This window comes from Bemisia tabaci, chromosome 5 (assembly GCF_918797505.1).
Source record: "Bemisia tabaci chromosome 5, PGI_BMITA_v3".
NCBI classification, from domain to species: Eukaryota; Metazoa; Arthropoda; class Insecta; order Hemiptera; family Aleyrodidae; genus Bemisia; species Bemisia tabaci.
This window is the reverse complement of record NC_092797.1, coordinates 38597757-38610233: the sequence shown is the minus strand read 5'-3', so window position 1 is coordinate 38610233 and position 12477 is coordinate 38597757. Positions and strand designations below refer to the sequence as shown.

The following is a 12477-nucleotide window of genomic DNA, read 5'->3' as shown; positions in this document are numbered from 1 at the left end:
TGTCGTGTTGGTATTATGTTTACTGCATGCCCACTTTCCCATAGAGCAGGTTTTTTTTGGTAAAATTAATAGCGTCCGACATTTTGGAGTTTAACAATTGTCTTCTAATTGACGAGCATATAGCGTTGATATATTTATCCAGCTATTTCACTTGTATATAAATTAGAACAGCAGATCCTCGCAACCGATGAAGCGTCGTTGAGTTTGGATAACATTTTGTAAGGTTGGGTTAGGATAGGTCAGGTTAAGGTTGCAAAAATGCGCTATGTTCTATTTGTACCTAGAATGAATCCACATAAAAATGAGATGGTCTCAAGAGATTTAGCTCAATGCCTTAGGATCATTTTGTCATGGTTCGTTTTACAGGTCTACCGGGCTAATTTCCATTACCTACATTTGCGACTATCATCAGAAAATAAACTTTAAACAAGTCCAATCTCCTTACACCTTTGATATACGACTCGAGAATAGGTCTTTCGAGGGCACGGAGCCTCCTCTGGGGTTGGACTGCGTAGCGGCCAGGGGGCGTACCCCTTGTTTTTTAAACTCAATGTCAAAGACAAATTAAATCAAATGAATATTAATTCATCAAAATTCTGTAATCACCAATAGTCAGTAATTATCGCAGTATTAAAACGACGCGGATTTTTGTCGAGCCAATTAAACGGACAGACTTCAAAGGAGGAAGTGGAAAAATTAAAGACAAGGTGTCAATGACACTTAAATCACTTAGGAAGATAATCTCACTTGTTGATTGGACTTGCAGACTGAAACCCCTGAAGTTAATTATGCATAATTCGCCGAGTTGAAAGTGAAAAGTGGGCGTGGGAAGTCCTAACCGCACTCCCGAGCCATCTTACCGAGGCTTCATTCATAAAATTCACCACCGGAGTGTTCGCCGTTCAACGGTCGAGAGAGAGGGGGGAGGGGGGGAGCGAAATAAAGAAGACGTCAAAAATCAATGTCTGCTGTTCATCGTTGAATATTTAACTTTCCTCCCATGAAGAGGAGACCCGTGGTAGGGGATTAAATACCATAATCATCGAATGTTTTCGTTCTCCCACTGACCACGGAGCACGAAGGCGAAAAGGAAGCAAACTTTTATCGATTTTGCCTTTTTTCCTTCACCTCGATTACGGGCGTGCGTATGCTCACTAATTTGTGATAGCGCCAGGCAAAATGTGCCTTAAGGTTTATCTTCAGCATACTTCCGAAAAAATTCGCAACGTTGCGCTGCTAAAATTGACTAAAAATCAACAATTGGATCGCTTTTAGCAAAAAAGACCTAGCGCAATTACAGTGTTTTCAAAGTCGTAAAACTTTCTCTCTCCTTTTACAAATACCAGCATTAACATTTACACAATTATTTTCCTTTAAAATTAACCATCATTGGTGGGAAGCAAAACCGATTCGCTATTTTAGGATATTTTTTTAGATAATTATGAAGGAGCAACATTTTTACAACACTGTAATCGCGCTTTTCTTTTTTGCGATCCAAGTATGCCGATATCATGACAGTTGTATGGATTGAATTTTACCAAAAGCTTTTCACCGTTGCTAGGATTGTACAACTCACATTCTTTGCAAAAAATTACTGAAATCATGCAATAAATTATAGTTACAAAGGTAATGTTCGTCTTTACTTTGTAGATTATTGGGAGTAAAGATATAACTGGTTTAGATGATCAGTTTTTATTTGCAGAGTAAAAAAAGTTGCACAATCTCAGTGACATTGTAATGCTATCGGCTCCTTTTTGCAAAATGCAATCCATATTATATTGTAAGTCATCAGTTCTGGCAGCACATCTCAAGAATGTATGAAACTATACAAGAGCCATGAAATTTCAATGAGAAAATGTTAAAACTTGATTAATGTTATCACTGACAAGACTCAGATGAGTACCAGGGAGCTTAATGTATACTGCCAGGGGAGATGGTTGCGACTAGAAAAAACGAATGCTCGTAATTGATCAAAATTCAACCCTTGCTTTTAATTTTAATTTTCCGAGCATCGAAAATATATTTCGCGCCAACTTTTATTTCCATGAAATTAGGAAAAATCTAGCAACAACTTATGATTCTTCAAATTTAATAAGTCTACATCTAATTTCCACATTGCCTCAAGGGCTCGTGGTTCATTATATCAAATGGAATCGAACGAAGCTTGGCAACAAATGATTTGTGCTTCTAATTTCCGTTTAAATCGTCCATCCATCGGTAATTTGGTCTGGCAAAGGCCTATTGTTTGATCGACACCCAAATTTACTCCGCGGAGGACGTTTGAGTGGTCAACATGTTGAAACAAACCGACGGTGAAACTACCAAACCACGTATCTCGTTTGCGGTGTTTAAAAATCTACGCTCACATTTTATTTTTTGGAAGTAGACCAAATCAATATCATTCCTTGAAATTTTCACAGAATTTTCTCCGCGCGAAGAGGAAAAATCACAGACATTTTCAAGACTGGACGTTAAATAGTTTTTCATTTAAAAAATAAAGTATGACAGGAAGTCTGCGACGTCGCAAACCGAGATACGTGGTTTGGTAGTTTCACCGTCGAAACGTAATCGAACAGTGGGTCGACCTGCTGCACACAACAGTTACAAATAAATGAATAGACATTTGGACGGTGAAACCTCCCAAAAATCATGCCAGGTACGTCAAGAAAATTTGAAATTCTCTATTTAATGCAAAATTTACTTAGTCTATATCACGCATTTTCAAATTTTTCGCTCACGCAAAGCACTTATCTAATCTAAATATACGTACAATTTTGCGTGTTTCTAATCCTAACAAGTATTATTTCAGTTGTTTAGTTCCGATTTTGGGGGAGGGTTTCATAATTTTTAGGGAAGCAAATATGGATTCCCGTTTAGAACCCCCATAATTAGATTACATTTTGCAATAAGGAACCATAATCTCCTGCTCTTCCATAAAAGCACATTTCGCCATCAGGAAACCGATGATTCATATGTTGTTCCTAAAATAAGTCAGTAACCTTATTGCAAAATGTGGTCCAATTGAGAAATTCGATCTCAAAACCACATAAAAACACCAAACAACTGGGCTAACTGTATAAGTGTCTGTCACGGTTCATAATTTCTCGGAAAATCTAATTACAACCGAACATCTGCAACGTCGCGAGGTTAAGACCAAGTGTCTCATTTCGCCTTCAATTTTGATGATACTTCCAACACATCCATAGAACACGAATAGTGGTATCCCAGCGCCGTGTGAGTCCGAGAGCCTTATTCTGTTGTTACCTCTTGATATTCTCATTGCAAAGGTATTTTAACGCTAGTTTCTCGGTTTGATCAGGGCGTGAAATTGAGAAAAACTAAGTCAACGTTTGCCGAAATGTCAGGGAAAGTTGTTTCGTTTTGATAGAAAGGGATTGTCCCTTTTTGCCGCCGTTTTTGCAAGCTTTAAAACTTATTAATGTCAAAAGTTTACAAGTGCATAATGCAAAGTATGGTTTGAAATTCTGACACGGTGTTCTGTAGACTATTAAAAAACGCTCAGCATGAGAGACTGAAAAATTTTCGTTTAGACTTCAAATCGATCTTTTAGCAGTGCTAAATAACTCATGTTTCTAACGTGCGGTATATGTTTCCTGAGCAACACAAAATCACACATATCCGTAGTTCCAAATGCATTGTAATTATGCATTTCACAAAGAATGCATCAGCGTCAATACTCATAGAGAGATATAGTCACGAATTCTATAAATATTGAATAACTTTTTCATTAACCCTCTAGATTGCATAGCGTTACGAATCCGTAACAAGGTCTTTTTGGGGTTTTTAAAAATTTAATATTTTTTCTGTGGTATGATTTTGCAAATATTCCTCAATTCCCAAAAATTCAAAATTTTGAAAATAATATTAGGTACTCTATGTTTTTTATCCAAGCTAAAAAATAAATTAGTGTCACCCACAATCCAATATTCAAAATTCATTCTACAACTATAGCGATAGACGGTTAATTGAAGAGGGCCATTCGTTTGGAAAATTTAAGAAAAATTAAATATGGTTAAGTTCTTTCGACTAGAAACCAACGATATATATCCGACAAATGGGAGGAAACGTGTGAGAACTGTGCCTGTAATGAACAGGTGCGCTGATGAGACATAATTTACTCTAGATACGGCAGAGGCCAAGTCATAATTTTACGGGAAAGGCAAATGAAAGGATGCGTCCTGAGGAGTTGACAGCGGGGGTCTTTCACACTGCGAGATAGGGGGAGCCGTTGCCCCCGTCAAAGCAGTGAAACCCCGAACGCCTGTTCAAACATTCTGATACTCTTCCTCGAATCTACGCTATTCCACCGAGGGGGTGGATACGTCGGTGTTTACAAACCGTTATTTTTGCTCAATATGACCATGTTCGAAAAAAACTAATCGCCCATCTACTAACCGAGCCCGACTTCAAAGGGGAACCTTTGAACTGTCGATTGACTGACTTTGCTGCTGCTCCTCGCCCCCCCCCCCACCCCTCCCTCCGCCCCCCTATACGGTCGTGCCCCCTGAGTGGGACGCCTCGCCTTCGTTGCGTTTCATAAACATTGCCAGATTTCTAATTATGAGAATTTTTAAACCCAAAGTTTCCCAAGGGGCTGCCAAAATCCCTGAGTTTTGAACTTAGTCTTCTTACGTATTTATTGGGCTTTTTGCATATTTTGGAGAGATTTTCTTCATATTTTAGGGTGGTTTCACGATAACTGGAATAGTTTTATCGCCGTAACAGACAACACATTTTCGGCCATTTATATATTAAAATTGAAAAAAAGAGCGATAAATCTTTAAAAAGCGTTTTAATATACGTAACCTTTTGAAGGTGAATGAAAAAAAATTAGAGTGATCATCATTAGTACTAAAAATATGACCGGAAAATGTGTTGTCTATTACGGCGACAAAACTATTCCAGTTATCGTGAAACCACCCTTTAATAGAATTACGTGAAGAACCCTAAGTTGTTGAAAGTTAGCACGTAGAAGATTTAAAATTCCCAATAAGATGGCGCCTCTCCGAAACATTGGATTTCGAAATTTCATCAGGATTAGAGCTATATCTCAGGTTCTCATCGGATTGCATTTTGGAATTAGGATCTGTTATCTCCGGCTCATTTTAGGAGCAGCATATGTGAATTTAGTTTCCCTATGCAAAAAGGTGTTTTTAAGAATGAGGCAGAAATAGTACTACCTCATTGCAAAAAGAACCACGCCAAATGAGTTTATGCACTTTTAGACTGCGGAGATCCGTTATCTCGATTCTTGCATTTACCATGCTAAGATTTTTTTTATTTGATTTTGTGTGTGTGTGTGTGAGCGTGTCTTACTGGGAGGTTTTAATATTTCCCCCGTTAAGGTTTTCAAGGTTACACCCGGATCTGTAGATCCATTTCGCCTAACAACAAAACTGCAAAAGAAAAATTTGGAAGAAATTTGGAGGAGCTTAGTGAAACTAGAACAATTATTGAATGACACATTTCCTGTGTTGTTCCACGCTAGGATGTTGTTGACCATCCTCTGTTGCAGTCTAAAAGTGCGTTAACTTATTTGGCGTGAACTTTAAGATTCGACCGGTGGTGGACCCACGAAATCATTCGACCCTATTCTCTCTTGTTGTTAATTCTCCTTCTCCTTTTTCTTCTTCCTCTTCTTATTTTTCTTCTTCTTAAAACGCATTTGCTAGGACTATGTAAAATCGTTATACCATACATGCCTCGGGTTTTCAATTATTTCAGGAATAAGTCAAATACGTTGAGAATTACAAACTACTGGGGTATTTATCCATTAACACTATCCCTCCGTTTGAAATCAACACTCAATAAAATTAACTGCATAGTAAAGGTAATTTATCGATTATTACGATGAGTCAATTCAACTGTCAGCCTCAAATCCATGATTGTTTCTGATGAAAATAATGGCAACGGCAAAGATGAGCTGACAACCATGTGCTTGATTAATATGGATGCAATTCCCCTGACGGACTGCGAAATGCCCCCGAGTTTATTTACTTGCGTTTTTTAACTCGATCCGAAACGGTCTCTTGGAAATGATTGCAGTTCGAACAAAACGCTTTGTCGAGTTTTAGAAGGGATTTTGTCCCTTATCGTGCTCAATACAAAACACAACTTAACACATGAATCTTATTTTCGGAAAAAATGAAAAATGAAAAGATGAAAATCAACTATCGTTACATTTTACTACTTCATTACTAATCGCTCTTACCTTATACGTTCCTAGGTCATTGACAACGCAGGTCATCATGGCTTCTCGCCCCAACGGAACTGTAACATTTGCTATCGGTTCACCGAACGATGGTGACTCTGGAACAAAAAGAAATAACGGACAATTTTAGAAACCAATATTCGGATAGTTTCGGGGCCTTTTAATTTCTTCGAACTTGAAGATGAATGAAACTCATACGAAAACATTTCGCATGAATTTCCTTCCTCCCGGCGTTCATATACATGAGGAAGATTCAGATCTCCTCACTCAGGTACGATATAAAATATGATTCATTGAAATCAATCAAGACAGAGGAAGCAGTATACAGAATTTCATCGAAGGATTCATGATTCATCGGATTGAGCAATAAACAATCACCAACCTTTTGTTTGCGTCGGTAATTCGGTATACGTAACAGCGCTCTTGACCGCATTTTTCTTCTTCTTCTCGTTTGTCCACAAATACTTAATTTTATCGACTCCTTTATTGCAAGTTGTTACCAGAAGTTCTCTGAACGAGAGTTCCTGTTATCAAGGTCCTTTTCATTGTCCAGACGGTTTTAATAGGTCTTGGTACTTAGAATATTTCGAAGTCTCAATGGAAGCATTTAAAGTATTACTTCACATTTATTCCCACCTGAACGTATATTTATACACCACGAGAGAAATAGTTAGTTAGTTAGTTAGTTATTTTATTTTTAGACATTCAGCATCCTAGGCTATTAATGTCTTTACAAAGAATTTGGAAAATGGTTGTATTTTGTGTTTTTGTGGTACATACAGTTCATATAAAAAGTGGAACTTGAACAAACCCGGTGCATTTGCCGTTGAACTTAACACAGAAAACAACAAAACGACCGGAAAAACTCCAGAATCAACCAAATATCCGAATTAGTTTATATTTCATTCCCCATAGTAATCTTTACCGAACTTACGCGTTATTTCTCCACTCAATGTAACATATTGATCCATACCATCTGATGTAAACACATTCAGTTGTTCTGTGGACAGTTCGATTAAAAAATAGACACAAGGGTAGATATCATCAAGACCAATGAGATATTCATGAGGTGAGTGATGTTCTTCCGTTAACCACTCGTCCACATTTTATCATCCCGATTAATTAGGGCTCCAACCTTTTCGAGAATTTTCACGCACTTTTGGTCTGATTTTAATCCACGAGGTTGCATTAGCATATTTCCGTGTTTTTTTCACGCTCGAAGCTCAGTCGAGAAGGCGAGGTAACCGTCCGGGGAAGGGGTGGGCCGAATTCCGCTTTGTTGCGGCCTCCGCGAACAATATGACACTCCGGAGATAAATTTATCGAGGGACGTTTAATGTGCGTCGCCATTGTAAAACGTAAGCTGGGCTTGAGGAACCGGCCGCGCGCGAGGCTTAAGGTCTTTAGTGCACGCGAGCGGTTTTTTCATCCTTTTTTCGGCGACGTTAAATTAGTGGAAAGTTTAAAACGTATCTTTCGAAGAATGGTCCTCGGGTCCCGCGGGAGCGTTGAGATTGAAGTGGGGTCACCTTTCTGCTCCTCTTCCCGGTGCACGCTCCAGAGGGTCTCGGGCAGGCCCTTTGATGTCGCTGACGGTGTATGATACGACGATCAATGTGACGTTGATTAAATAAGAGTGGCAATTTGCGCTTTGTTTCGAGCGCCCGGGTCCGGATTTATAGCCGGTGACGATCTGAAATTAATACTTCCGGCGTTGTTTTTTATTGCTGGAAAATTTCCGGAAAACCGATCTGAGGATTCCAAACGGAGACCATGAAGACTCTTAGTTTTTTTCATTTTTTTACATTTTTTTGCATTTTTTTCATTTTTTCATTTTTTTCATTTTTCTTATTTTTCCCATTTTTTTCATTTTTTTTTTTTTTTTTTTTTTTTTTTTTTTTTTTTTTTTTTTTTTTTTTACAAAGAAGAACAGTACTTCATTCTATTAAATCGCAGGGTGTCACTTGATCTATTGAAATAATAGAATAACTGTAAAACAAGCGGGAAAGCTCAAATACGTTTCTATTACATAGATAAGGGTTCAGCTGTTTTCTATTCAGGCGCATTTTTAAGTTCTCCCAAAAAAATGAGCACCGTTGAGATTAAAAAACTCGCTCACCAGTATTTCAACCGTCAATTTTGAGAAAACTACACTCCCGTTAAAAAAAATTATAGAAAAATGATTATCGCCTTCCGTGCGGCCATGACATCAGAAGCATTAGCTACAGGGCCGGATTAAGGGGGTGGCCACATGGGCCGCGGCCCATGGCGGCAAATCCAAGGGGCAAATCTGCAAAAATTTGCAATTTTTTAAAGTGTAGGTATAAAAAAAATCGGATTCATAAAAACGAAATTACAAACGAGAAAAGGCGACAAAATCTCTCATTTCCTGAGAGTATAGTAATTCCTAATTTTGTCTTCTCTTAGTGATACAAGGGACAGCACCCTTAATAAGTTGAGTTACGAGAGAAACCAAACACGCAATTTGGCCAAGAACGGCGCGACTTAGAGAGAAATGATAACGCGGACTTGAGATGAAAAGGAGAAGCCCTCGGCGCGGCGATCGGCATGTAACACATATTAGCGCCTACAAGACTGCACGAATACTTCACGCATTGCATCAAATACAGTGCGGTCATTGCGGCCAGCGTGAAACGGATAGCGCTTACAAGAATGCATGAATACTTTCCGCATTGCGCCAAACACAGTGCGGTCAGCGTGAAACGCTTAGCGCCTACAAGACTGCCTGAATACTTCACGCATTGCGTCCAACACGGCGGCGGAAATTAAAATCATTGAACCACATTTATGTTTGTTCTTTCATGATTTTTTCGTTCATTTCTTATGAATGGAAGGCCTTGTCCACACAGAGATAGGTTTACGGAACTTAACTTTCGCGCAAAGTTTCGTGAACTTTTGCTAGTAGTGTTGACAGGGCTCTCCCCCCCAAAAATGTGTTCAATACGAGTAAATGCGTCTTATGCACCCCTCCCCCGCTGGCACGTTCATTTGATGGTTTTTATCGAGTTTCAAAACGAATGAGAAGGGGGCGGCAAAATATAGGCGGCCCATGGGCGGCAAGTAGGTGAATCCGACCCTGATTAGCTAAAGATTTCACTGATTAATCTTTTCTAAATATTTTAAGCCCTTCTCCACCATCCTGTTGTGCTGGTGCACTATTTGAACGCATTGTCACTAGTATACTAGAATTCTAGAGGCAGGTTGAAATAAAAAAGGCCCTATCGGATGAGTGCTTAAAAGATTTTCCGAACATGGAATATTATCAGAAATAAGCAAATGAGTGATGCAATAATCATCGTAAAAGTAAAACATAATAGAATGATATTTTTAATGAAATGGAGTATATTCCCAATGAATTTGAATATACTTAGGATGAAAGTTTGCTGAATGTAGGGACGAGGAAGCTAGCGCTCGAAAGTGAAAACTGCGGAAAAAAATCCGTTGTGACACAGCACGGTGCTCGCGGAGCGTACCGCAACAGGAAACAGTTAAAACTAGATAATAGTCCTCCATTTCCGTCTGAAACCTAATTAGCCATACGGAGCTGCATGGGTGCCAATTATGCGAGAAAATGGAGGTGTAACATCGCTTTTTCTATCTTGAAATTACTACAAGGCGTCCATTCGTAAAGTTTTCAAAAAGGCACTTAATGAGACGTGAGCTGAGACACTCTAACCTCGATGTATATCCGTGTGATAACATGGTGACAAATTAAACTTTTGCAAACGTACTTTTATTTCCTATCCCAGAAATAAAGTCGACTTACAGCTATAGTGTATTTATTTTTGCAACAGGTAAAAGTAGGCTGGTCTCTTCAAAACTGTCTCTTTTTCAAATAAATTCAACATTTTCTTTTGGTGACACAAATACCTTAGGCCGGAATTTTAAGACGTTACTCGAAACTTCCTCGACTCGAGATTTACTCGACTGGAGGAACCTCCAAACCGTCTCGACTCGAAACTCACTCGACTCGAGAAAAAACTCCTCAACTCGAAAATCTACTCAACTCGAAAATCTCCTCGACTCGAAACTCCGTCGTCCAAAAAAAAAAAATGGCTTCCAGGTGAGAGAATGACATTCAACGTCAATTAAAGAACAGATTAGGAATTTATTTGGAATAATAATCATGGAAAAGTGCGTCAAATTAAACTTTAGCGGCTACTTTCATAAATTCCCGGGCCATGAGTTAATTTCTGATTCATCCGCTTGAGTATAGACTCTATTAGTGCCACGTCACAGTCGGTATCGATTGTATCGAACTGGATCCAAACAATCAAACATAACCTTACTATTCAATATGAAACTAAAGAATTTCAGAGATAATTCGCCCAGTTTGAGAAAAAAGTTGTGTTAGAGACAGCTCTTTTAATCGCGGAACGTTCCCGCATTGTTAAGTTGACGGGATAAAGCAGTTTCAGAAAGGTGAAAATACCCACGAGGGCCACCATGATTTAGGCCACTCCAGAGACAAATAGAGACCGAGCACGCCCTATTCCGCCAATGTATTTTGAGTGAGGCACATCTAATTCTCGCGGATTCAACAGAACAACGGTCATCATTTTTCTGATTTCGCCTAAAGTTGACTGGTGCTAGTCGTATCTGGTGAGCTTTTGGCAATATGGCGATTTGTTTACATTCTTCCTTATCACTTGCAAAGCGGAAAATTTTCTAATTTTTCCTTTGAAACTCTCCGAATTTGTCATAAAATGACATTTTACCAAGTAAATAATTAATTCACCCCTTCTACTCAACATTTGTGATACTTTCGGTGGTTTCACTTCTTGCAGTGAGAAACAGATTCCTCGAGACAGCCTGGTCCTCAGATTGTTCAACTTCCATATGGATAATTATTTTAGCAATCGAAATGTTCTTTGACTGTAAATGGTGTATAATTTCTTCAGGATAATTCTCTGTAAATAATTCTGTTTCCAAAATCCTATCCCGAAGCCTGATGTAATGCATTGAATGCGGAGCATTTCGACTGAAGAGTCGATATGTGTCTTTAAGGAGCTGTGTAAATGAAACGGTTGGATAAGCCTGTAAGCAGTACAATTTCTTTTGTGTGTGAAAAATAACTGAATGTCCAGAATTCTAAACATCTGACCGTATCTCAAGTACCTGCAGGAAATGTTGGTCAGGTCAGAGTTTGTGAATCCTTGGCAGCAGTTACTGAAATTCTCCTACGTACTTAACAACTTTGCTCATTAAAGTTTGGTAAGTGAGTTAGTTAGTTAGTTATTATGAAATGTAAACCAACAATAAGTAGTACGCGGTTTGAATCTTCGCCTGTTCTAGTCAAGAGGTAGATTTGACGCATTATGAAAAAGCTAAAAACTGCAAATAAGCTGTCACATTTCTTTCTTGAAAGATGCCTGTTCAAACTAAATTTAGTTTCTTTATTTCTGAATGATGAAAGAACCTTTAAGGGCCGAAATATCACGAATTTTGATCTGTAAGTTGTAAGAGAGCACTCTGGTGAGATCCTCTTTCCTTTTTTCGAGTTACACATTTTCCAATTTTACAGGAAGTAGTATTAGTTGCATGCAGTATCACAATTTATATGTATTCAATGTGTTTCCTCATCGAAATGAGCGAAGAAAAAACATTAACTTTTATTTTCACCGAATTAATGAGTTTTACTGCCAACTAAGCTAGCAAATGTTAACGGTGAAGCTACTTTATTTGTTTCACGACTCCCAATTTCAGGAATTCTAAGGCGAAGTTGATAGCGTATACATCATTTCTCACTTAATGCAAGGTTGAAATACTTTATGATGGTGGTGGAAGAGACAATTCTGGTAAAATTGAGAGAATAATCAGGAGGAAAAGTTCTTAAACAAATCTCAGGAACTCCATCAGATGATGGGCACTTCACCCTCCAAGGATTTTTACACTATGGAGTTATGGACTAATACTGACAAGCATAATATGATGGATCTGAGCGGTCTCTTACTTACCTAACTTTGATGAGCGAAGGCCTTAAATATGTAGAAGAATTGCATTAACTGCTGCCAAGGATTCACAAACTCTGACCTGACCAACATTTCTTTTAGGTACTTGAGATACAGTCAGATGTTTAGAATTCTGGACATTCAGTTATTTTCCACACACAAAAGAATTCGTACAGCTTGCGAGCTTATCCAAAAGTTTCATTTACACGCCTCCTTAACAACAAATATCGACGCTTTGCAGCCATAACACTCCGCTTTCAACGCACTACATCA

At 38.5% G+C, this 12477-nt stretch overlaps 1 protein-coding gene across 1 annotated transcript in view; it reads right to left on the bottom strand.

Annotated features, from left to right (window-relative positions):
* LOC109040710 (protein amalgam) overlaps positions 1-12477 on the bottom strand; it is a 156306-nt gene that overhangs the window by 86976 nt on the left and 56853 nt on the right. The window contains exon 2 of the mRNA XM_019056718.2: positions 6233-6330. Coding sequence (XP_018912263.2) covers positions 6233-6330 — 98 coding nt within the window. The remainder of the gene's footprint in view (positions 1-6232; positions 6331-12477) is intronic.